The sequence below is a fragment of the Gobio gobio genome (assembly GCF_949357685.1).
Source record: "Gobio gobio genome assembly, chromosome: 11".
Classification (NCBI taxonomy): Eukaryota; Metazoa; Chordata; class Actinopteri; order Cypriniformes; family Gobionidae; genus Gobio; species Gobio gobio.
This window is the reverse complement of record NC_137104.1, coordinates 905,055-931,114: the sequence shown is the minus strand read 5'-3', so window position 1 is coordinate 931,114 and position 26,060 is coordinate 905,055. Positions and strand designations below refer to the sequence as shown.

Here is a 26,060-nt window from a genome sequence, read left to right as displayed (position 1 = left end):
AGATTGCTCATTAAAAGCCCATCCCAGCAAAAGTCCACTGGTGTTTTCAGTGATCCCACCATCTGCTTTCGGCTCATCCCGATTGTCCACGGGCGTCCTTTGTCTGCCTGAGGTGTTGATGTGTACGTTTGGGGCCGAGAAGCTTCCAGCGTCCCGATTGGATCAGCTTCAACTAATCCTGACGGTCACATGATTAAAGCCAGATGCTGATTGGTCGGTTTCTGCTACTCAAAAGTCTGGCGCAGCTGAGCGTGGACAGTTTGAGATATCTGAGATCCCTGAGGAACTGCGGCTGGAGAGATTGCTTGGACTTTATGGAAACGGGAGGGAAATCAGAGAAGATGAGCAGCGGGAAGCAGAGATGACCTGACCAAAGACATCCATCAGCTCAACCAATGAGACGTGAGGACACCATGTTTGTTTATATGATTGATGGGAAGTTCTTCAGGAGAGGTTTGGGATGAGGGATGTGTTCTGTGGGGTTGAGGATGGAGATGTGGCTCCATCACATCAACGTTTGGGTTCACTTTATTTTACAGCGTTGAATATGATGCTTACCAACAGTAGATTATGCATACTTACACTCTAAAAAATGCTGGGTTAAAAACAACCCAAGTTGGGTTGAAAATGGACTAACCCAGCAATTAACCCAGCAACCCAGTGATTGGGTTGTTTTAACCCAGTGATTGGGTTGTTTTAACCCAGTGTTTCGATTGTTTTAACCCAGTGTTTGGGTTGTTTTAACCCAGTGTTTCGATTGTTTTAACCCAGTGATTGGGTTGTTTTAACCCAGTGTTTCCATTGTTTTAACCCAGTGATTGGGTTGTTTTAACCCAGTGTTTCCATTGTTTTAACCCAGTGATTGGGTTGTTTTAACCCAGTGATTGGGTTGTTTTAACCCAGTGTTTCGATTGTTTTAACCCAGTGATTGGGTTGTTTTAACCCAGTGTTTCCATTGTTTTAACCCAGTGATTGGGTTGTTTTAACCCAGTGATTGGGTTGTTTTAACCCAGTGTTTCGATTGTTTTAACCCAGTGTTTCGATTGTTTTAACCCAGTGATTGGGTTGTTTTAACCCAGTGTTTCGATTGTTTTAACCCAGTGATTGGGTTGTTTTAACCCAGTGTTTCCATTGTTTTAACCCAGTGTTTCGATTGTTTTAACCCAGTGATTGGGTTGTTTTAACCCAGTGATTGGGTTGTTTTAACCCAGTGATTCGGTTGTTTTAACCCAGTGATTGGGTTGTTTTAACCCAGTGATTGGGTTGTTTTAACCCAGTGATTGGGTTGTTTTAACCCAGTGTTTCGATTGTTTTAACCCAGTGATTGGGTTGTTTTAACCCAGTGTTTCCATTGTTTTAACCCAGTGATTGGGTTGTTTTAACCCAGTGTTTCCATTGTTTTAACCCAGTGATTGGGTTGTTTTAACCCAGTGATTGGGTTGTTTTAACCCAGTGTTTCGATTGTTTTAACCCAGTGTTTCGATTGTTTTAACCCAGTGATTGGGTTGTTTTAACCCAGTGTTTCGATTGTTTTAACCCAGTGATTGGGTTGTTTTAACCCAGTGTTTCCATTGTTTTAACCCAGTGTTTCGATTGTTTTAACCCAGTGATTGGGTTGTTTTAACCCAGTGATTGGGTTGTTTTAACCCAGTGATTCGGTTGTTTTAACCCAGTGATTGGGTTGTTTTAACCCAGTGAATAGGTTGTTTTAACCCAGTGTTTCGATTGTTTTAACCCAGTGTTTGGGTTGTTTTAACCCAGTGATTCGGTTGTTTTAACCCAGTGATTGGGTTGTTTTAACCCAGTGAATAGGTTGTTTTAACCCAGTGTTTCGATTGTTTTAACCCAGTGATTGGGTTGTTTTAACCCAGTGAATAGGTTGTTTTAACCCAGTGTTTCGATTGTTTTAACCCAGTGATTGGGTTGTTTTAACCCAGTGATTGGGTTGTTTTAACTCAGTGATTGGGTTGTTTTAACCCAATGATTCGATTGTTTTAACCCAGTGTTTGGGTTGTTTTAACCCAGTGATTCGATTGTTTTAACCCAGTGTTTGGGTTGTTTTAACCCAATGATTCGATTGTTTTAACCCAGTGTTTGGGTTGTTTTAACCCAGTGATTGGGTTGTTTAAACCCAGTGATAGGGTTGTTTTAACCCAGTGAATAGGTTGTTTTAACCCAGTGATTGGGTTGTTTTAACCCAGTGTTTCGATTGTTTTAACCCAGTGAATAGGTTGTTTTAACCCAGTGTTTCGATTGTTTTAACCCAGTGATTGGGTTGTTTTAACCCAGTGATTGGGTTGTTTTAACTCAGTGATTGGGTTGTTTTAACCCAATGATTCGATTGTTTTAACCCAGTGTTTGGGTTGTTTTAACCCAGTGAATAGGTTGTTTTAACCCAGTGTTTCGATTGTTTAAACCCAGTGATAGGGTTGTTTTAACCCAGTGATTGGGTTGTTTTAACCCAGTGATTGGGTTGTTTTAACCAAGTGATAGGGTTGTTTTAACCCAGTGATTGGGTTGTTTTAACCAAGTGATAGGGTGGTTTTAACCCAGTGATTCAGTTGTTTTAAGCAAACATTTAACCCAACCGCTGGGTTAAAACAACCCAATTGCTGGGTTAGTCCTTTTTCAACCCAACTTGGGTTATTTTTAACCCAGCATTTTTTAGAGTGTACATGCATCCAAACCCTAAGCCTATAGTAAGTACTCATACTCAGTGCTTGAATATCTAATGACACTCTAACAATGACATGTTTTCCTTGTTTACTGTGAAATGCGTGAAAATGAAGAGTTTGTTGAATCTTGTTTCTCTGTGAGTGTGACAGAGACACTCGTCTTACAAGAACACAGAGTGTTTCTCATAAAGAGCTGCCATGGCACTAATGGGGCTGTCATATACTCACCTAATTGTTCTGTGCTTCTGGAGAAGTGCACACACACACACACACACACACACGTCTGGCCGCAGGGCTGGTTCTCAGCACTGATCATGTGTTGCGACACGTGTGTGTGTGTGTGTGTGTGTGTGTGTGTGTGTGTGTGTGTGTGTGTGTGTGTGTGTGTGTGTGTGTGTGTGTGTGTGTGTGTGTGTGTGTGTGTGTGTGTGTGTGTGTGTGTGTGTGTGTGTGTGTGTGTGTGTGTGTGTGTGTGTGTGTGTGTTATGCAAGGCGTGTATTGCATGACTCTGGAGACCTGAAGGAAATGTGTGTGTGCCTAAAGACATATTTTGCGTTTTCTTTAGAACTTTAACGAACCGCTAAAGCAAAAGGAGAACCAAAGTGAGACGGACCAAAGAAGGACAGGATTCTATTGTCCGAGAATGAAGTTTTGTGCGTCTCTGGAGGACATGAGTGAGTGGAGCGAGCTGGACTTCGCCCTCAGCTGCACCTACATCGTCCATGATCAGGCGTCCGAGCCCAGCTTCAGCCTGCCCAAAGCCATGACCTCCATCCCACGCAACCTGGCCTTCCAGTACAGCGCCCGCAACCAGGTATCCCAGCATTCCCAGCATTCCCAGCATTCCCAGCATTCCCAGCATTCCCATTCCCACACACACTCACCAGTCAGGCTCTGACAGCTTCAGCATCAGCGCTTACATTCATTCTCAGGGTCGAAAATCTCCTTTAAAGTTGTCTGGATGAATTCCTCAGCCATGCATATTACCACTAATAATACATTTATGATATGAGAACGTACGAAACATCTTAATATCCTAATGATTTTTGGCATAAAAGAAAAATGGATCATTTTGACCTGATGTATTGTTGCTATGGTAACCCTAACCCGTGAGATTATGACTGCTGTTGTATATTTAATAATTAATTTATGCATCATGCATGGAAAAAAAAAAAAAAATTCTGAAATATTTTAGTTGGACGTTCATCTAACGAGAACATTTATGAAGCATTGGTAACTTTATGCAAAATGTGTTATAAATTATCATAACCAAAGTTAAAATGCATTCGAATATTTGCAGACTCCTTCACTCTAAAAAATGCTGGGTTAAAAACAACCCAAGTTGGGTTGAAATTGGACAAACCCAGTGATTGGGTTGTTTTAACCCAGTGATTCAGTTGTTTTAACCCAGTGATTCAGTTGTTTTAACCCAGTGATTTTGGTTGTTTTAACCCAGTGATTGAGTTAAATGTTTGCTTAAAACAACCCAATTGCTGGGTTAGTCCATTTTCAACCCAACTTGGGTTGTTTTTAACCCAGCATTTCTTTAGATGGATGTTGGATCTTTAACGGGTTGTTTGACGTGTGTTTTAATGCTTTATATTGTAAATACATTATAATGTATTATAACTGTGGTTACGATTATTCATGAGATCATGCAATGCAGAATTAATGCATAAAATACCAAAATATTTTTTCCATTTGAAGAAAATCAAGAAAAGGCATTAAGGTAACTTTACTTAAAGCCTTTATGCATACTGTGTTATAAAGGTCTTCATAATGCCTTATAGATTATCATAACCAGAGTTTAAATGCATTGGAATATTTGCATGAATGTATTATAACTGTGTAACACAATCAATGCATTAAACACTTTAATATAATGCATGTTTTATGTAGTGTTAGTAACGTGTGTAGCGTTCAGAGAACACGCGTGATGTTTGAGAACACGCGTGATGTTTGAGAACACGCGTGATGTTTGAGAACACGCGTGATGTTTGAGAACACGCGTGATGTTTGAGAACACGCGTGATGTGTGTATGAGCGTGTGAATGTTGTCTGGGCTCATGCTGTAGTTCTGAAGGAAAGAGGGCGTGGCATCAGGAAGTTTGGGATGGTGTGAGTGTGTGAGTGTGTGAGTGTGTGAGTGTGTGAGGGAGTCTCAGGTTCAGCTTCATCTGATCCGTTTATAAATACAGTTCCGTGAAATGGGATTGTTCTATTCAAAGTGTCCATGACGTAAACGAGTGAGCGGTTCAGTGGGTCAGTGAGACGATGACTGAGGAAATAATCACTAATCTCTCTCTCTCTCTCTCTCTCTCTCTCTCTCTCTCTCTCTCTCTCTCTCTCTCTCTCTCTCTCACTTTTTGATGGATAGATGCACTTTTATGATGGACAGATGCACTTTTATGATGGATAGATGCACTTTTATGATGGACAGATGCACTTTTATGATGGATAGATACACTTTTATGATGGACAGATGCACTTTTATGATGGACAGATGCACTTTTATGATGGAGAGATGCACTTTTATGATGGACAGATGCACTTTTATGATGGACAGATGCACTTTTATGATGGATAGATGCACTTTTATGATGGACAGATGCACTTTTATGATGGATAGATGCACTTTTATGATGGATAGATGCACTTTTATGATGGATCGATGCACTTTTATGATGGATAGATGCTCTTTTATGATGGATGGGTGCACTTTTATGATGGACAGATGCACTTTTATAATGGACAGATGCACTTTTATGATGGATAGAAGCACTTTTATGATGGATAGAAGCACTTTTATGATGGATAGATGCACTTTTATGATGGACAGATGCACTTTTATGATGGACAGATGCACTTTTATGATGGATAGATGCACTTTTATGATGGATAGATACACTTTTATGATGGATAGATGCTCTTTTATGATGGATAGATGCACTTTTATGATGGACAGATGCACTTTTATGATGGACAGATGCACTTTTATGATGGACAGATGCACTTTTATGATGGACAGATGCTCTTTTATGATGGATAGATGCTCTTTTATGATGGACAGATGCACTTTTATGATGGACAGATGCACTTTTATGATGGACAGATGCACTTTTATGATGGACAGATGCACTTTTATGATGGATAGACACACTTTTATGATGGATAGATGCACTTTTATGATGGATAGATGCACTTTTATGATGGACAGATGCACTTTTATGATGGACAGATGCACTTTTATGATGGATAGATGCACTTTTATGATGGACAGATGCACTTTTATGATGGATAGATGCACTTTTATGATGGACAGATGCACTTTTATGATGGATAGATGCACTTTTATGATGGATGGGTGCACTTTTATGATGGACAGATGCACTTTTATGATGGATAGATGCACTTTTATGATGGACAGATGCACTTTTATGATGGACAGATGCACTTTTATGATGGATAGATGCACTTTTATGATGGACAGATGCACTTTTATGATGGACAGATGCACTTTTATGATGGATAGATGCACTTTTATGATGGACAAATGCACTTTTATGATGGATAGATACACTTTTATGATGGACAGATGCACTTTTATGATGGATAGATGCACTTTTATGATGGATAGATGCACTTTTATGATGGACAGATGCACTTTTATGATGGATAGATGCACTTTTATGATGGACAGATGCACTTTTATGATGGACAGATGCACTTTATGATGGACAGATGCACTTTATGATGGACAGATGCACTTTTATGATGGATAGATGCACTTTTATGATGGACAGATGCACTTTTATGATTGATAGATGCACTTTTATGATGGATGGATGCACTTTTATGATGGATAGATGCACTTTTATGATGGACAGATGCACTTTTATGATTGATAGATGCACTTTTATGATGGATGGATGCACTTTTATGATGGACAGATGCACTTTTATGATTGATAGATGCACTTTTATGATGGATGGATGCACTTTTATGATGGATAGATGCACTTTTATGATGGATAGATGCACTTTTATGATGGACAGATGCACTTTTATGTCCCATGTTGGGGTTATTTCTGGTTGATTGTGCATTACTCAGTTACTTTTAACGGCTAAATATAATTTTGATCAATGCAAATTAGCAATGTATACGTTATGAAGATCTCAGTGTTGGTGTTGGTGTCTGATCTTCTTCATCGGGGGTTCACACGTGTCGTTCTTCGCCCTTTGCTGTGGTTTCATGCACTTCTTCACTGTTCCGTTTGTCTTTTGCATGATCCAGTTTCTCTCCTTCGCAGGTGAAAGTCAGTTCCTCTTTCTAAAGCCCTCTGCTCTTTTTATGTTCTGACACACTGAAGGTGTGAAAGTGTGGTCATGATCTCATGAACACACACACACACGCTCGAGTCTCAAACAGAATGTGCAAAGATAGAAAAACACAACAATGTGAGAAAAATACTCCGCTGCTGATAAGACCTCGAATGCAGATTCTGTCGTATAAACGGAGAGTTTTGGGAGATCTGGACACTTTTTCCAGGTCATCTCAATGGCAGAAAGCATCAGTTCGCCGTATATGACAGATATATATCTCATATTTTAACATGTTTCTCACTGACCACACACTCACTGACCTGAACCTTTTGGCCTGCATTAACTTCCCCTTTCACACACTATTTTATCTCTCACATTTATATTCTCACTCTCATCTCAAGCAAAAACAACCATATCCTTGAATACAACAGCAAATTTCCTGTCATGATAAACTGAGGCAGGTTTTAATAACAGCAGATCATACGCACATCGATCGCACACTTCCCATTTCTGGATATTCCTCTGGTCTGGGCAGATTCTGTGAAAAACGTTCAGCGAGTGTGTGTCAGTTCCTGGAGGGCCACACACACTTTAATTAGAGGAAAAATGACAGATTTTCGGGATGTTAGAAAGCCAGTCTCTGTGCGTTTGGTTTCTGTGAAGCATACACACATTCCAGAGTTTCTGTGTTTGTGAAAGTGTGTATCGCTGCTTTAATGTGTGTGTGTGTGTGTGTGTGGGTGTGTGTGTGTGTGCGCAATGACCTGTGGGGAAGAACAGAAACTGATGAACAGATGAGCAATGCTTTAGGAAGAAGGTGCACTGCAAACATTTCCAAGTACAAAACTCAAAATGTTCTTAAATCAAGAATCATTTACTGGAGACGCAAAGTGACGTGAGATATTCACTTGAAGAGGGAAGATTATTGAAGATTATTGATTTTTCTGACCGACTGACAGATTTGTTTTAGTTTTAAGCACAGACTCACTTCTCAAGTACATATCTCTTGATTTAAAGAGCACATTTTCTGCGGTTTTCCCACATTCATCTGCCTTTACACTGCAAAAAAAAACCTAAAAGTTCTTACACTCTGGGTTAAAAACAACCCAAGTTGGGTTGAAAATGGACTAACCCAGCAATTGAGTTGTTTTAACCCAGCGATTGGGTTGTTTTAAGCAAACATTTGACCCAATCGCTGGGTTAAAATGATCCATTCACTGGGTTACAGCGATCCATTCACTGAGTTAAAACAACCCAATTGCTGGGTTAGTCCATTTTCAACCGTGTACTTTGTATTTTTGTCTTGTTTCCAGTCCAAAATATCTAACAATTCTTAAATCAAGATGATTTTACTAGATAATAAACTAAAAAAAAAATTGGGACAGAAACAAGAAACCAGATTATTTTTCTTACCCCATTGGCTCAAACTCACTTCACTTTGATTTGATTTTCCTCGAAAACAAGAAAAAATATGTTTCTGAAACGCCTCCAGTGTAGTCTCGAGTTTTCCAGCACGTCACAATATTCCTCATTATAATAATTAATGCGCAGAATAAAGGGGGCGGGCTGAGTTTGTTAGTCGCTAGAATGGCTTTATGGTATTCAGTCTATAAACATATAAATACAAATGCACAAAACTGCAAGTTTATGACAAAAATTGTCTTTAATTAGTTTGTATTACTCATTTAATACATGTCTACATTACAAATGAAATAAAATTAGATTAACCTACATTTCGGACAAATTACTACGGTTACAGTCCGTGTTACCCCAGTTACAGTCCGTGTTACCCCGGTTACAGTCCGTGTTACCCCGGTTACAGTTCGTGTTACCCCGGTTACAGTCCGTGTTACCCCGGTTACAGTTCGTGTTACCCCGGTTACAGTCCGTGTTACCCCGGTTACAGTTCGTGTTACCCCGGTTACAGTTCGTGTTACCCCGGTTACAGTCCGTGTTACCCCGGTTACAGTTCGTGTTACCCCGGTTACAGTTCGTGTTACCCCGGTTACAGTTCGTGTTACCCCGGTTACAGTCCGTGTTACCCCGGTTACAGTCCGTGTTACCCCGGTTACAGTTCGTGTTACCCCGGTTACAGTTCGTGTTACCCCGGTTACAGTCCGTGTTACCCCGGTTACAGTTCGTGTTACCCCGGTTACAGTTCGTGTTACCCCGGTTACAGTTCGTGTTACCCCGGTTACAGTTCGTGTTACCACGGTTACAGTCCGTGTTACCCCGGTTACAGTCCGTGTTACCCCGGTTACAGTTCGTGTTACCCCGGTTACAGTTCGTGTTACCCCGGTTACAGTCCGTGTTACCCCGGTTACAGTTCGTGTTACCCCGGTTACAGTCCGTGTTACCCCGGTTACAGTCCGTGTTACCCCGGTTACAGTTCGTGTTACCCCGGTTACAGTTCGTGTTACCCCGGTTACAGTTCGTGTTACCCCGGTTACAGTTCGTGTTACCCCGGTTACAGTCCGTGTTACCCCGGTTACAGTTCGTGTTACCCCGGTTACAGTTCGTGTTACCCCGGTTACAGTTCGTGTTACCCCGGTTACAGTTCGTGTTACCCCGGTTACAGTCCGTGTTACCCCGGTTACAGTCCGTGTTACCCCGGTTACAGTTCGTGTTACCCCGGTTACAGTCCGTGTTACCCCGGTTACAGTTTGTGTTACCACGGTTACAGTCTGTGTTACCCCGGTTACAGTTTGTGTTACCACGGTTATAGTTCGTGTTACCCCGGTTACAGTTCGTGTTACTACGGTTACAGTCCCTGTTACCACGGTTACAGTTCGTGTTACCACGGTTACAGTCCGTGTTACCACGGTTACAGTTCGTGTTACCACGGTTACAGTTCGTGTTACCAGTAAATCCCTGAAAAATGAGGGTGAAGTGTTGTTTGTATTTGAACTGAATGGCTCAGTGTTTCTCCTGAATTACACGTTAGTGTTGTTGATTAAGTCAGCGCAGTTTCACTAGCTTTAAACTAAATTAACGAGTTTTGCCGCTCCACACCGGAGACCGCTGAACTCGAACGCTTCTCATTGGCTGTTTAGTGGTCATGTGATCGGGACACATTTGTTCAGAGTCAGAACTCGCGAGTTGCACAAGTAGCGCTGTTTCCCTGGCCTAAAGTCTAGTACTGCCACCTAGCGTTGACATTGTGAAACTGCACGATTTGTAAATTATGCGTGGCGGGCCGCATTTAATATATTTTAATAGACTAGTTGAGGGCCGTTTGAAATTCATCCCCGGGCCGGACTTTGGACACCCCTGACCCCTGATCCAATAGTTTTAAACATCAACAGAGTTCCCGCCTTCAAGGAAGTTAACGCTGGTCAGACTCTCTGAACAAATGGTAGGACCAGGCTAACAACACACTGCCCCAGCCGACCAATCAGAGCACAGTGTGCTTTTCAGAAGGAGGAGCCGCAACAATGAAGAATATGAGGAAATAATCAACATTACAGCAGGAAAACCTGCTCTACACTGCAAAACATGCTTCACTTACTTAGTATTTTTGTCTTGTTTTCATTCCAAATATCTAAAATATTTTACATTAAGAAGCATTTACTAGACAAGCAAAAGTTTTTTGTCTTGTTTTGGGGGAAAATAACTCACAATTAAGACTTACAATAAGCAAAATAATCTGCCAATGGTGTAAGCAAAATAATCTTGTTTTCTGTTTGAATTAAGATTATTTAGCTTATTTTCTCCCTTCATTTTGAGTTATTTTCCCCCAAAACAAGACAAAAACTTTTGCTTGTCTAGTAAATGCTTCTTAATGTGAGATTTTTTAGACATTTGGACTGAAAACAAGACAAAAATACTAAGTAAGAAAAGCATTTTTTGCAGTGTGGTAGAGCCAGAGACACAACACATGCTCTTTTTGATATTGTATAATGAAAAGCAAGACGAAAGAAAACGTTGCAGTGTGTTGTCCAACACACTCAGCCATGCATGAAAGCGCGTGTGTGTGTGTGTGTGTGTGTGTGTGTGTGTGAGCTTCTTCGCCGGAGAAGCGTGCCTGACCCAGGGGGCACGTGGCAGATGGGCTGATCTGTGACACGACTCAAATGCACAAACACTTCCAGAACCTCCGCCAGAGGAAGTAGGTTAAGCTTGACTGATTAACTTTCGTTTGGACCTGGGGCAGCTGCGGGTGTTTGGGTCAGCGTGAAGCCGTTGGTCTGGTCAGAGATGACCCTCCTCCCTAAACCCTGAGTGCTTAATCACTAAAGACCAACCAATTAGTCACGCAACGCTAACGACACACAATCCCACTGTCAGCGCCGCTCTCGTCTTCTCCAAATCATCCTTTCTTCCTTCTGCTGGTTACAACTGCTGTGGACTCTCTTACCCCTCTGCTGCTCTTCCTTTAAGGGTCGCATTGCTCACCTAAACATTAAACTTCCTCCACCCCAGTAAAACCAATGCAATTTATTTTTCTTCAATAATATTTTTTCTATTTAATTTTGTCTTTTGAGATGATTTGATGGTATTTTTTAATATTTATGCAATAATTATGGTCTATTTTTGCCATTGAAAATTATACAAATATATTTTTTTTCATTATTGCAGTATTTCAGGTTAAAATAGAGACTAGTGCTGCGTCCCAATTTACATACTATCCGTACTAAATAGTATTCGAAAAAAGAATTAGTATGTCCCAAATCTTAGTATGTTGAAAAGAGTATTCCAAAGAAAGGTCTACTATTTCCGACTAAGAATCCGAAGTGCAGATCGATGCGCACTCTAACGGCTGATATTGCCCACAACCCATTGCGAAATGGACGAGGATTCGATTAGAACTACAAACGCGGATAAAGTGTTTAAAAAACTACAAACATGACGGTTACGCGAGTCTGACGGTTAAGTGGAGAGGATTAGATAAAGGGGTTTGAGTGAGCAATTATCAGTATTTAACCTGACGAAAAGATATTTATTCAATATTGTCCACATTATATTTCACCTGAGAACTTTTGTAATGATACGTTTGGCCTTAACTTTGCAAACACATGAGAGGAGTCTCTGCATTAAAGACCCACGAAAGGCAGATCATCGAGCGACTACATTTCTCTCCGATACGGTAGGAAATTAAACTGAAAGTGGGGGATTTGAACTGTGACGATGATTGACGAAGTAGTATTTCCCAAAGCTTGCATACTCTTCTGCTACACACTCAAAAGTATGTACTTTTTCTTCACAAAAAGAGTACATACTTTTAGGACGTAGTATAAGTAGACGAATTGGGACGCAGCCTAGGTCTTCAAAATATTTTTTCTTTGAAGGCAGATTAGCGCCTCTTTTGGAATTATTTAATAAATCCTGCAGTCATGTGTGTGACCACTAGAGGTCTCTGTGGAGAGGCTGGAGAATTCACCAGTTCTGAACACATTTAATCATTTTTTTGTTGTTGTTGTTGATGGATTTGAATATATTTTTTAAAAAATCTCAAAGATTGTTTATTATAAAGTTTTAGATATTTTTTTGTTTGTTAGAAATATAGTTTTTTTCTGTGAATTTGTGTTTTTGCAGGTTTCCCATTCATTTCCTATGGTGGTCATTTTTGACCGAAGAGCACAAGTGGGAGTATTTTTTTATGACCAATTAGCATGCTCGAATCACCCCAATTATCGTGTGTTTACATCCCTAATGCTAGAAAAGTCACCAAGTTTCATATTTTTCCGATGAAGCTGTGATTTAAAAAAATTCTAAATGTGGTTCATAGGCTCAGTTTTTAATAGGTGTGTGTGTGTGTGTGTGTATAAGTGTGCGTGTGTGTATAAGTGTGTGTGTGAGTGGATGTGTGAATATCACACTCTTGATGTTTTAGAGTGTCACCACTTCACTGCTGTGTACTTTTTTCAGCATTGTGGCCGATTTGTAGATTGTACACACAAATATTCAGTGAATTTTTGTGTTTTTGCCAATTTCCCATTAATTTCCTTTGACCGAAGACAATGAACGCTACTTTTTTTTTTAATGACCAATTAGCATGCTCAAATCATGAGCCCAATTTTTGTGTGTGTTTACATACCTAATGCAAGACAAGTCACCAAGTTTCATATTTTTCCGATGAAGCTGTGTTTTAAAAAAATTCAAAATGTGGTTCATAGGCTCAGCTTTTCATAGGTGTGTGTGTGTGTGTGTGTGTGTGTGTGTATAAGTGTGCGTGTGTGTGTGTGTGTGTATGTGTCAATATCACACTCTTGATGTTTTAGAGTGTCACCCCTTCACTGCTGTGTACTTTTTTTCAGCATTGTGGCCGATTTGTAGATTGTACACACAAATATTCAGTGAATTTTTGTGTTTTTGCCGATTTCCCATTCACGACAATGAACGCACCTTTTTTTTTACAACCAATTAGCATGCTCGAAACATGACCCCAATTTTTGTGTGTGTTTACATACCTAATGCTAGAAAAGTCGCCAAGTTTCATATCATACTGTGATTTTTAACATTTCAAAACAGAAAGTTTTCCGAAGAGCACCAGAGGGTTAAAATGCTTGCATGCAATTAGTGTGTCTCTTAAATCAAGATGCATTTCCCGGAGACGCAAGACAAAAGCACTAAGAGAGTAAACGTATGAGTTAGTTATTTAGGAGGGGCCGTGACCCCACGCCACACTGTGACCTATATAGTGGACCACCTGCTCCAGTTTCTGCGTCTTTAATTGTTTGTCAATAGTGGCCAACCTTTGCCAGCGGGTCAGGCTCACTGAGGACATGTTTCTGGCACGGTCCAGGGAAAGTATAAGTCTGTTTCTGCTCTTAACTCGTCACCTCAGGCACGCCTCGCTCAATCGTTAATGATTATTTCGATTGATCCTGAGTTGGTTTGCTCTGTCTTGCAGGTGACTGGGGTCTTCAGCAAAGAGTACATCCCTCAGGGGACTCGCTTCGGCCCTCTTCAAGGGCTCATCTACACCAAAGAAAACGTGCCCCTCCAGGCCAACAGGAAGTACTTCTGGAGGGTAAGTGACCTCAATGCTGATCTAATCTCTCAGGGACACCGGGTGAAAAGCTACCAAACCTGTCATGACTGACTTTCCACAGAATTTTAGCAGAAAGGAGCCGGAAGCTTATTCATTCCTGCTTGAATGCATGCAAATATGCACCGGTTTCTTTCTTTTAACCCTTAATCGTCCCTCAGGGTTTACGTTTGAGTCCCTTGTGCTCAGATAGACCCCAAACTTTTACAGAGCGATTGCATAAGGAAATATAATTTTTTTACACGGAAAACTAAATGTCATTTTTTTTATTTACTTCACAACTTTACATTTATGCTGTGTTTTTGTGGGTTTTGGTAGTTTTTTACCTATTTACTGCACAAATACTTAACTATGTCATAAATTAGCCCATTAAAAATGATTTTTTTTATGAAAAAATCACTTGAATGATGATCTTAAGTAAATATAAATAGTTTTTGGACATTGCTCTATGTGTTAGGAATACCGCCATCTGTAGGTTTGTGGAAAAACTTTAGGAATTATAGTTAAAGAGAAAGTGCAATGACCACATTATCCACTAGAGGTCCAGAGGGAAGTTATGCAGAAGTTAAGCTGCCTTTCATCTTTCTTTTATTTGCCCTTTTCCTTCTCTTTCTCATGATTGTTGCATGTTGCATTTGTGCTCTAGTATTTGTCCTTCATTTATGCATGGAATTTTTTCAGATTTATGCCAGTTTTGTTGATTTTATTTGCCAATTTAAAAAAAAATACTGTGTTGCAGTCACACACACGTGTGTGTTTGTGTGTGTGTACGTGTGTGTGTATGAGATAGAAAGTTCTTTCTACTTTATGTTTATGCTCTAGGACCAGACCTTGATTTAAATGTGGAAATTTTCAGATTTATACTGGATTTAGTTAATTTTTTTTGACAAAAAAGGTGAAAAAAAAAGTATTTTTTACACTTTCCCATTCATTTTCAATGTGGGGTCAATCTGACCCGAGGGACTTAAACAGCACACCTTTAGAACAACCAAATCAAGCCCATATTTTTTGTGCATGTTCAGATAGATTATTTAGGAAAAGTCACAGAGTCTCATGGCCCTGAGATGAAGGGAACACTTTTTAAAAATGGAGGAAAAGTCCAGTGGGGTCAGCTGGAGCCCAAGGGCCGATTAAGGGTTAAACACAGACTTGTGCACTAAAAGCAGAGCCATTCCTATTAGACTTGCTTGGAAAACACAGAGGAAGCTCTCAGATCTCATCCTGTTTGTTGTGGATTCCTGCTTTGTTCTCAGACAATGGTTTGCTCAGCAGAAGTTATTTCGACATCAGCCATTTGACACAAACGCAAAGGATAGCGCAAGTCTTTGGTTTGTGGCCAGGTTTTTAGAGAAGTCGGGATTCCTGCACACACACACACACACTTTCTTTTCAGTGTCTCCGTGTCAAGGTCTCTAGATCTGTCCGTGTGTTTGTTTATGTGCGCAGGCACGAGTGTGTGTGTGTGTGTGTGTGTGTGCATTTGTGGGTTTTCCTAGTCTGAGCTGTCCTTTCCTTTCTCCGTTTCCTGTAAATCCATCTGACTTCCTGTTGCCGTAAAGCCTTGAAATGACGCCGCATGTCACGTGACCAAAGGCAGGTGGACGGATGTATCCATGTGGGTGAAAGTGTGTTTGTGTTTATGAGTCTTCAAGGGTGTAACTGGTTAAAGGAGTGTCTGCGATAGGGCAGTGAACATGCTCTGGCACGTCAACACAGTGAATTCCCCCACTTGCAACTGAGAACGAAAGTGGGAGGAGTCAGGGGCGGAGACTGTGCGTGTGACTGGCAGCATGTGTGGATGGCTTTGACGCCCAGCACTTTATAAAAAGCCTGACATCATTGACACACACAAAGTTAGTAACACGTCTTCTGCGGGACACACACACACACACACACACTTTCACAGGTTAGGGGAGACAGAGGAGTTGATATAAACAGCTGTTTGACGAGCGTTCTGTTCATGGCAGAGGTGAAGAATCGGATCTACAGGTTTGAAAGTCATGCTTTTGACACCTAAGCATTAACTTGTTCTCTCTTCTCTCTCCATCCAGATCTACAGTGGTGGCCAACTACACCACTTCATCGATGGCTACGATGTCCAGCGCTCCAACTGGATGCGGTACGTCAACCCGGCCCGCTCGATGGCCGAACAGAACCTGGTGGCCTGTCAGAACGGCCAGGAGATCTTCTTCTACACCATCCGGCCCGTGGAGCCCAAGCAGGAGCTGCTGGTTTGGTACAGCCCAGAGTTTTCCCAGAGATTGTGTGGCCAGCAGGAGCAGCCCGAAAGCCTGAAGCCAAGTGAGTCATGGGCTCCGGGATTATCCCACTGAGTTTGGCATTGGGGAGGGGAAAACTGGATGAAGTGCTGGCTTATTTTGATAGTCCACTTTAGACATTCTACAAACTATAAGTAACTTTGCAACTACATGTCAACTAACTGTCACTAGAGTATTAGTAGACTGTCATTAATATTTACTAAAACTTGTCCCCCAACAGACAGTCTACTGACTATAAGTAACTTGGCAACTACAATTCAATTTATTCTACTAACCCGGAACCCTAACACCTAACCAGTCTACTAATACTCTAATGACAGTTAGTTGACATGTAGTTGCAAAGTTACTTGTTAGTAGAATGTCTAAAGTGGACTATCGAAATAAAGTGTAACCATTGGCTTTTATGTAAATAGTGGGGTTTTTTTTCTTCCTGGTCTTTATTGCGTTCTCTCCTGGGATTATTAGGCACTTCAGCCAACTTTGTCCATGAATCAGAGGACTCATTTTTACAACACTGAAACAAAAGCTGGCATGGAAATGTTCTTTATTTACAACTTTGAGGGTTCAGTAATTAACGGGCACCCTCAGTTCTTCTGTGTACACTGGTAATATTGAGATCCAAAATACATAAGGGAGGATGTTTGCACTGCAAAAAAATGTTTTCTTACTTAGTATTTTTGTCTTGTTTTCAGTCCAAATATCTTACATTAAGAAGCATTTACTAGACAAGCAAAAGTTTTTGTCTTGTTTTGGGGGGAAATAACTCAAAATTGCAAAATAAGATTATTTTGCTTACACCATTAGCAGATTATTTTGCTTATTTTAAGCCTTAATTTTGAGTTATTTCCCCCCAAAACAAGACAAAAACTTTTGCTTGTCTAGTAAACGCTTCTTAATGTAAGATTTTTTAGATATTTGGACTGAAAACTAGACAAAAATACTAAGTAAGAAAAGCATTTTTTGCAGTTTGGCATTATTTTTATTATGTGGCGGTGCCATATATCGGTGTATTTTCATGGTTCACATGACTGTTATGACACCACTAATAACAGCTTTCACTGAAAATTAGCTTTCTATATAATATATGCTAATTACTGAACTCTTACACTGTAAATACACGACATTTAAAAACAGTGATTCATTTGACACGTGAAAACATGAAAGCCTGTTTGTGTATGAGCGTGTGAGAGTGAGTGTGTGTGTGCGTTTATGCCAAAACGCTGGATATTTCTAAGTAGATTTGTGATAGTGCCTATATCACATAGATTCAATCTCACACACACGCTGTTATTTCCTGTCTTATTCACTCCTTGGAATGTATGTATGTCTGTTTTTGTGTGTTTCGTACGTGCATTTATGTCTGCTATTGTTAAAGACCATTACCTGAGTCATGCTGACACACACACACACACATCTCTACTGATGCGTTTACTGAACAATTACACCTTATTATTAGATGCCCCTCTTTAGGAAGTCAGGCACCGAGAAGCTCGTCCTTTTACTTTGTATCATTCTGTGCGCTTTGACAAGTTCTACTTCCTGTGTGAGGTTAAAAGAAATCTGTATATTCAGTTTTAGAAAGTGTGATTTTTTGCATATCAAGGTCTGCTGATATTCAGTCTTATAACCGTTCATCCGATTGTAGAAGTTTTGAAAACCATATTTATTCCTGCGTAACGTTTTGTGCTCTCGGGAGTTTCAAATTTCCATTTTCACTTTCCTCGCGGTAGTTAGGAAATGCCTAGACGATGCCTGTAAATGTTGCACCAGATTGGTTTACATCAGGTTTGAGGAACCAAGCGCTGACCACAAGGGTTATAATGTGTTTGTGTAATCTTCCCACTGCTGTGTGACACACTTGAGCCTTGTACCACTCTCCATGATTTAGCAGCTTTTGTCTGAGTCACCACAAAGGTTACTGAAAGAAGCGAGCTCTTGTGGCTTTCTTTTTACAATCTCTAGAGCGAAAGGACAGTAATAATCGGACCTTATCTCGCTTCCCTGCATAACAGTAACAGTTAGTGCTGAAGTGTTGTCGTAGGATTTTTCCCATGGTCGAGGACATCTGCTGTTATGTTGAGTCAGAGTAGTTTCTGAGTCAGAAGTATCGCCGTCACACGTACATATGCCCCTCAACCTCACAAACATACACACACCCACACGGCAAACACCCACACGGTTGTAATCTAGGTGCTGCGTGAAAGCAGTACTATCTCTTTGTCAAACAGAAACCAGTCAGATATCTTCTGCCTGTCAGCTTTGAACCGAAAGAGCTGACATTTACCATAAGTGAGCGTTTGAGGAGGAAGGTTATGAGTAGGTGTACGACACACATGCAGTCGTGTTCGATGGGTGACCGATGTTGGAGACTTGCTTGGTCAATCTCAGATGTTTTGAACGTGAACGTGTTGACTTGCAGCTTCGGGAATACTTTATTTAGATGGTCCTCCGAATAGGGCTAGGGTTAGGGCTAGGGTTAGGTTTTGTAAAATTACAACAACTCCCCCCGACCCAGCGTTCGCTTAGGGTTAGGGTTAGGTTTTTTGAGAAAGCAACGCCTCCCCCCAGGTTAGGGTTAGGGCTAGGGTTAGGGTTAGGGTTAGGGCTAGGGTTAGGTTTTGTAAAATTACAACAACTCCCCCCAGACCACCCTTTCGGGCCGTCTAGTTTGGTTTAGGGAGGACGCAGGAAGGGTTAGGCGCATGTTTTTGATGAGGCTCTTTTTCTTTTCTTTTCAATCACAATTCTCCTGTTATCTTGTTTTCCCTTCTTTCCACATCTCCAACCCTAATTTGTTGTCCTCAACCATGCCATTTTACTTGTTTCAAGTCCACGGTAATCCCATTCCTACTCTTTATGAAGGTCGGTTTTAGGTTTGTGTATATTCAAGTATTTTTTATCCTACTCCACTATTTGCTAATACTGGGATAGCTCCAATCTTTTGGGATTATGGGCTATGGTTAAAGTCTCATACTTGGGTCCTTTACACGTCACCTTGCACTGTGTGACCTTTTTTTCCTCTCTTTCTACAGAGTACATGCCTGATATGGAGTATCAGAAACAGCCCCTACCTCAGTACGCCTACTACCCTAAACAAGCCCCGAGCCCACACAAGCTTCAAAGTGAGGGAGAGGAAGACGAGATGGAGGAAAAGATCGACGTAGAGGTCATTGAGAGGGACACGCCACCTGACACACCGGACGAACAGGTCATGGATTTCAGCAAGAAGATCCACAAAGCTGTTCCACCAGAGCCTGTGTGTTCGCCACATCCCAACCACATGAGCGCTCACCCGTATCCCACCCTATCCCCACCGCAAGACCTTCCTCTCCACCTACATGGCCTCTATGGTCATCGAGAGGGGCTGGTCTCATACCCTTCCCTGCCCTCACCTAGACCCCTGCAAGCTCCATATCCGCTTTTACCGCAGTTCAACCCTCATTATTCACGTCTGCTGTTGCCCCCATACTCCCCTCCCTTCCCTTCCATGTTGCCCTCCAAAGGAGGTCTCCGGTACAACGGATTCCTGGGTAGTGATGGCTTATCCTACCCTTCCGTTCCCCAACCTGGCATGTTACCAGTGACACTGCCCTATCCCACTCCGCTTCACGGAGGTCTGAAGGAAAGAATCCCGAATACTCCACCCCGAGGAGCCCCCGCCACACCCGAACTCTCCCCTCAGCAGAAGCCTGAATGCGAAGAGGCCATCAACCTCAGCCTGGCTTCACCCAGGAGCTTGTCACCTCCGTCCTCGTCTTCTCCATCTACTCCAGGGTACAAGTCTCTCCCGTACCCACTCAAGAAACAGAATGGAAAAATCAAGTATGAATGCAACGTCTGCCTCAAAACCTTCGGTCAACTGTCCAACCTCAAAGTGAGTAGGCCGCACTTCATCTGGAGTCTTGTTCTGCTGTGATTCGCTTTAGACTAAAGGGTCTGTGTTCACTTTGAAGGTGCACTTGAGGGTCCACAGCGGGGAGAGACCGTTCCAGTGCAACTTGTGCAAAAAGAGCTTCACCCAGCTGGCCCACTTACAGAAACACCACCTGGTCCACACAGGAGAGAAACCGCACGAGTGCCAGGTGAGTTCATGAGTTCATCGCCTCATCGACACATCATCCTCAATAAACCCGTCTCCGGCGTGATGACTCCGATTGTTTGAATATTACAATTTAATAATTGTTCAATCGATATGTCATCCTCAATAACCCCGTCTCTGGCGTGATGACGCCGATATTTCGATTATTCCTATTTAATAATTATTTAATCGACACATCATCCTCAATAAACCCGGATTGTTGCCTCCGATCTTTCGAATATTCCGATCTATTATGACCTCTGACCTGTAAAGATGCCAGAATAATAATAATACGCTGTTTGTTAATTGGCCAGAGGAGAACTGCCCCCCCGACTGAGCCTGGTTTCTCCAAGGTTTATTTTCCTCCATTCTGCTCCTGATGGGGTTTGGTTTCCTTGCCACTGTTGCCTCTGGCTTGGCTTGCTCAGTTGGGGAAACTACATGTTCAACTAAATATCCAAATAAATCTAATTATTAAACTAAATTAACCATTTAAATTAAATAACTGATCTAATGCCCATATTGTCACTGTATGATAATTTAATTAAGCTGATGACATCACCGTTTTCTCCGGAACGCTATTATATAAATAAAGTAGACTTGACTTGATGAGCTGTGACTCAAGAGGCATCAGGTGACAGTTATATCCTATTAACATGCCATGACGCACTCACACACACACACACACACAACATTGCTTATCTATGACAGAACCTTTACCTTGTCACTCCTGTTTCCTTCTAGAGAAAGGCTTTATTGTACAGTAACTAGAGAGGGTGTGACAGTGGCGTCATTCATATTGACCACTGGGCTTTAGTGAAAACACACGTCTGGCTCGCCGTCTGCATACCAGGGGATTATGTAAGGCAGGAGGGAGATTTGTTGTGTCCCAATTCGCATACTATCCGTACTAAATAGTATTCGAAAAAATAATTAGTATGTCCCAAATCGTAGTATGTTGAAAAGAGTATTCCAAAGAAAGGTCTACTATTTCCGGTCAGAATTCGAAGTGCAGATCAATGCGCACTTTAACGGCTGATATTGCCCACAACCCATTGCGAAATGTACGAGGATTCGATTAGAACTACAAACGCGGATAAAAAGTGTTAAAAAACTATAAACATGATGGTTATGTGAGTCGGACAGTTAAGTAGAGAGGGTTAGATAAAGGGGTTTGAGTGAGCAATTATCAGTATTTAACCTGACAAAAAGATATTTATTCAATATTATCCACATTATATTTCACCTGCAGCAGCATTGAGAACTTTTGTAATGATACGTTTGGCCATTAACTTTTAAATGCATCATTATATTTAAAGGGTTAGTTCACCCAAAAACGAAAATTCTGTCATCAATGACTGAGCCTCATGTGGTTGGACACCCGTCAGACCTCCGTTCATCTTCAGACACAAATGAAGATATTTTAGTGTAAATCTGATGCTCTGAAAGGCCTCCATTGGCTCAACTTTACACTCTCAAGACCCTTAAAAGGCACTAAAGACGTCGATACAAAGTCCATCTCACTACAGTGGTTCTACAATAACTTTATGGAGTGACGAGAATAGTTTTTGTGCGCAAAAAAACCCAAAATAACGACTTATATAGTGATGACGATTTCAAAACACGGCATCATGAAGCTTCAGAGCGTTATGAATCAGTGAGTCGATTCAGCGGTTCAGAGCGTTATGAATCAGTGAGTCGATTCAGCGGTTCGGATCGCGTGTCGAACCGCCAAACTGCTGAAATTTGGCGATCCAAACTGCTGAATCGACTCACTGATTCATGACGCTCTGAACCGCTGAATCGACTCACTGATTCATAACGCTCTGAACCGCTGAATCGACTCACTGACTCATAACGCTCTGAACCGCTGAATCGACTCACTGACTCATAACGCTCTGAACCGCTGAATCGACTCACTGATTCATAATGCTTCGAAGCTTCATGAGGCCGTGTTTTGAAATCGTCATCACTATATAAGTCGTTATTTAGGGTTTTTTTGCGCACAGAAACTATTCTTGTCTTCATAAAGTTATTGTAGAGCCGCTGTAGTGAGATGGACTTTGTAACTTTAGTCTTTAGTGTCTTTTAAGGGTCTTGAGAGTGTAAAGTTGAGCCAATGGAGGCCTTTCAGTGCATCAGATTTACACTAAAATATCTTCATTTGTGTCTGAAGATGAACGGAGGTCTGACGGGTGTCCAACCACATGAGGCTCAGTCATTAATGACACAATTTTCAGTTTTGGGTGAACTAACCCTTTAAACTGCAACACACATGATATATTTTTTTTTTAACTGTGGTGATGATTGACTGGGCAGTTTAAACGGTGACACTAAGCAACAGAGTCCATTATAGATGACGAAGTAGTATGTCCCAAAGCTTGCATACTCAAAAGTATGTACTTTTTCTTCACAAAAAGAGGACATACTTTTAGGACGTAGTATAAGTACGCGAATTGGGATTGTGTGCTGATGGGATGTTCTCTTTGAATGTCCACAGGTGTGCCACAAACGCTTCAGCAGCACCAGCAACCTGAAAACACACCTGCGTCTGCACTCCGGAGAGAAGCCGTACCAGTGCAAGCTGTGCGGGGTGAAGTTTACCCAGTACATCCACCTCAAACTCCACCGACGTCTGCACAGCTCCTGCGACCGTCCCCACGCCTGCCAAACCTGCGTCCGCGGCTTCATCCACCGCTTCTCCCTGCACCTCCACCAGCGCTCCGGCTGCTGCCCCGCCGCCCGTCCCGAAATCCCAGAGCTGAGGCGAGCGGCGGAGCTGGTGGAGCGATTCGATGCCAGCCACGAGGCCGAGGCTCTGCCCGAGAACGCCGGAGAGGCTCAGGTGGACGCGGCCTTGGAGAAATGGTTGGCGAGGAGTTTTGAGAGCGGCGAGGGGAAGGAGGACGCCGGATTCCTCAAGGCGTTTGTCGGGGTCTCCGCCATGGGTCACCACCACCAGGAGAGAGCCAGCGTGGTTCACTTCCACCACCGGCCCTCCATTAAGACTGAGGAGGAGTAGATGCACTGCAAAAAATGCTTTTCTTACTTAGTATTTTTGTCTTGTTTTCAGTCCAAATATCTAAAAAATCTTACATTAAGAAGCATTTACTAGACAAGCAAAAGTTTTTGTCTTGTTTTGGGGGAAAATAACTTAAAATAATGCCAACGGGGTAAGCAAAATAATCTTAATTCAAACAGAAAACACGATTAGGTTACACTTTATTTTGATAGTCCACTTTAATTCTACTAACTATAAGTAACTTTGCAACTACATGTCAACTAACTGTCATTAGAGTATTAGTCGACTGTCAGTAGACTGGTTGGTTATGGTTAGGTGTGATGCTGCGTTCACACCAAACGCGAATAGAGCGTCTGGCGCGAGTGATTTCAATGTTAAGTCAATGGAAAGGCGTGTTGACGCGCGTCTGGAGGTCGCGCGGAAGGCGCGTTTCGCGCGGCCCGAATGACGCGAATTGGACACGAATTGAGCGTCTTGCGCGATACACGCGAATGGTGCTTTTGTGTATTCACGCGTTTGAAGCGAATTCGCGTCTGACGCCCGAGTTGAAATTTTTTAACTTTGGCGTCAATTTGCGGCACGTTAACCAATCAGGAGCCTGCTCGCTGCGGTCACGTGGTAAAGTGACTTGATGAGAAACCCTGCATAAATTAAAAATACTAGTAGTGTGTCACAAAATGTAGTTTTAAGACTTTTTCAGGTGAGAATGTAGTTGTTTAAAGCTCAAATCTGTGGTTTATTTATAAAGAGACAAAATAAAGTTTTAGTAAATATTAATCGGAACAATCTACAAATACTCTAATGACAGTTAGTTGACATGTTGTTGCAAAGTTACTTATAGTTAGTAGAATGTCTAAAGTGTACTGTCAGTGTTACCCAAGATTATTTTGCTTACACCATTGGCAGATTATTTTGCCAATGGGACAAAAAATAAGACAAAAACTTTTGCTTGTCTAGTAAATGCTTCTTCTTTAAGATTTTTTAGATATTTGGACTGAAAACAAGACACAAATGCTAAGTAAGAAAATAGATAAGATATTTAGCTCGTTCAGGTCTTCCAGAAACCCCCCCAAAAAATGCTATCTATGCACAAGGCATTCCCTATGACACCAAAAATCCTCCGAGGGAGAAGATGCGTAAACCAAGCCAATGAGCGCCGCACCAAACGAATAGTGTTTCCAAAGACTTGAAGAATGTGTCGAGCCATTGCACTTCTTTTGTAGAATGAAGATGTGATTTATACTGGTTTTCAAACCCATGTGAAAGTCTGTTTGTGTGAGTTCGTCTTAACTTATTATGCTTTTTTTTTTTTTTTTGAGCACTGTATCAAATGTTTATATCTTCTTTTTTGGGATTCTCAGGAATAATGCGTCAATCCCACTATGGACACTATATGTTACAGTCCCAAATGGGCTGGATTTTCCCAAGTGTGGTCTGGATGTGAATGTTAAATAATCCGGATGCTTTTCAAGGGATCCTTCGCCGTAGCTCCTACAAATATTACATTTGCGACAGATCCTGAACCCCTTTGACATTGGAAAGAAAACATGCCTCACGTTTTTTATTTAATATTCTTTGTTTTCTTAGTCTTATGTTACTTGGTTGTGTCTACCAATGTTTACTGTTGTCTCTTTAACCCAAACAAGTATTGTTAGCACTATGAACATGATCAAATCGATGTAGCGAAACTGAATTTGCCAATCATGAAGATTGCAATACTTCTTTTTATAGACTACAGAACTACAGACACAACAGTACCTCATACTAAAAAGTGAAATAGTTAGCTTCATATGTAATGCTCTTTTTATTTATTTGATGTCAGCACTGGAAAAAGCAGGAACTAGATCCAAGTGCAGGATGTTTGACTGCAGCAGGGTTTAGAAACGAGACTTTTTGTACAGTTCTTTTCTTATCCTAGTTTATTTTTGACTCAGTCCGAAAGATGTTGATACTTTATATGTGAGAACCTATTTTTGACAAACTTTTATAATGTAGCACATTAAACTCCTTGTCTAAGAGCCCTGTCTTTCCGTCTTGTCATGGTGTTGATGATGGTTTTCACACCACACACACACACACACACACACACACACACCACACACACCCATCAGGGCGGATTCGCCTGAAAGCCCCACACAAACGCTGGTCTCTGTGGTTGTATTTCTAGAAAGTAGAGGAACTGAAATTGTTGCTCATCAGCTCGGACTGATCAGAAATGCCCACCGTCGCACACAGTGCTGTTTTCATCGTGATATGGAAATCATAAAAACACCTTTAACCTTTACATGCGGTTACTTTATAGTGGCATTTACAGTAAAACTCAAATATAACTCCTCCCAGATATTAATGTAATTACTGAAGAAATGCTGGGTTGTTTCAACCCAAATTTGGGTCAAATATGCACAAACACAGACCCAAATTTGTTGCTGTTTGCTTGTTTTCTTTATGCATTGTGTCCGATTTGTAGTTTATCTGCATTTAATTACATCTGTAATTGATTCCTGTAGTCACAGCTAACTATTTTTGTCTCCAGTCCAAACATCCAAAAGTTCTTACATTAAGAAGCATTTACTAGACAGCAAAAGAAACCGTCTTGTTTTGGGGGGAAATGACTCAAAATTAAGAGGGTTTTGCTTATAATAAGCTAAATAATCTTGTTTTTCTTACCCCATTGGCAGATTCTTTTGCTTAT

At 41.3% G+C, this 26,060-nt stretch overlaps 1 protein-coding gene across 2 annotated transcripts; it reads left to right on the top strand.

The window, feature by feature from the left end:
- Positions 1-255: 255 nt before the first annotated feature.
- On the top strand, positions 256-25,382 carry prdm1b (PR domain containing 1b, with ZNF domain). Of its 2 annotated transcripts, XM_079828964.1 has the most exons (7): positions 256-402; positions 3,242-3,490; positions 13,852-13,971; positions 16,041-16,290; positions 19,301-20,142; positions 20,222-20,350; positions 22,847-25,382. In XM_079828964.1, exons 2-7 carry the CDS (start codon positions 3,320-3,322, stop codon positions 23,366-23,368), a joined length of 2,034 nt encoding a protein of 677 aa, XP_079685090.1. In that variant the 5' UTR covers positions 256-402; positions 3,242-3,319; the 3' UTR covers positions 23,369-25,382. The 2 variants fall into 2 exon arrangements, with proteins under 2 accessions (XP_079685090.1, XP_079685091.1); XM_079828965.1 differs by lacking the exons at positions 256-402; positions 3,242-3,490; positions 13,852-13,971 and adding an exon at positions 15,838-15,958.
- The last annotated feature ends 678 nt before the right edge of the window (positions 25,383-26,060 follow it).

Excerpts from the sequence above, each read along its gene's own strand:
- prdm1b (XM_079828964.1), top strand. The coding sequence starts at position 3,320 with ATGAAGTTTTGTGCGTCTCTGGAGGACATGAGTGAGTGGAGCGAGCTG. Across the intron at positions 13,972-16,040 it reads ACAGGAAGTACTTCTGGAGG|ATCTACAGTGGTGGCCAACT; the intron begins GTAAGTGACCTC and ends CTCTCCATCCAG. Across the intron at positions 16,291-19,300 it reads GCCCGAAAGCCTGAAGCCAA|AGTACATGCCTGATATGGAG; the intron begins GTGAGTCATGGG and ends CTCTTTCTACAG.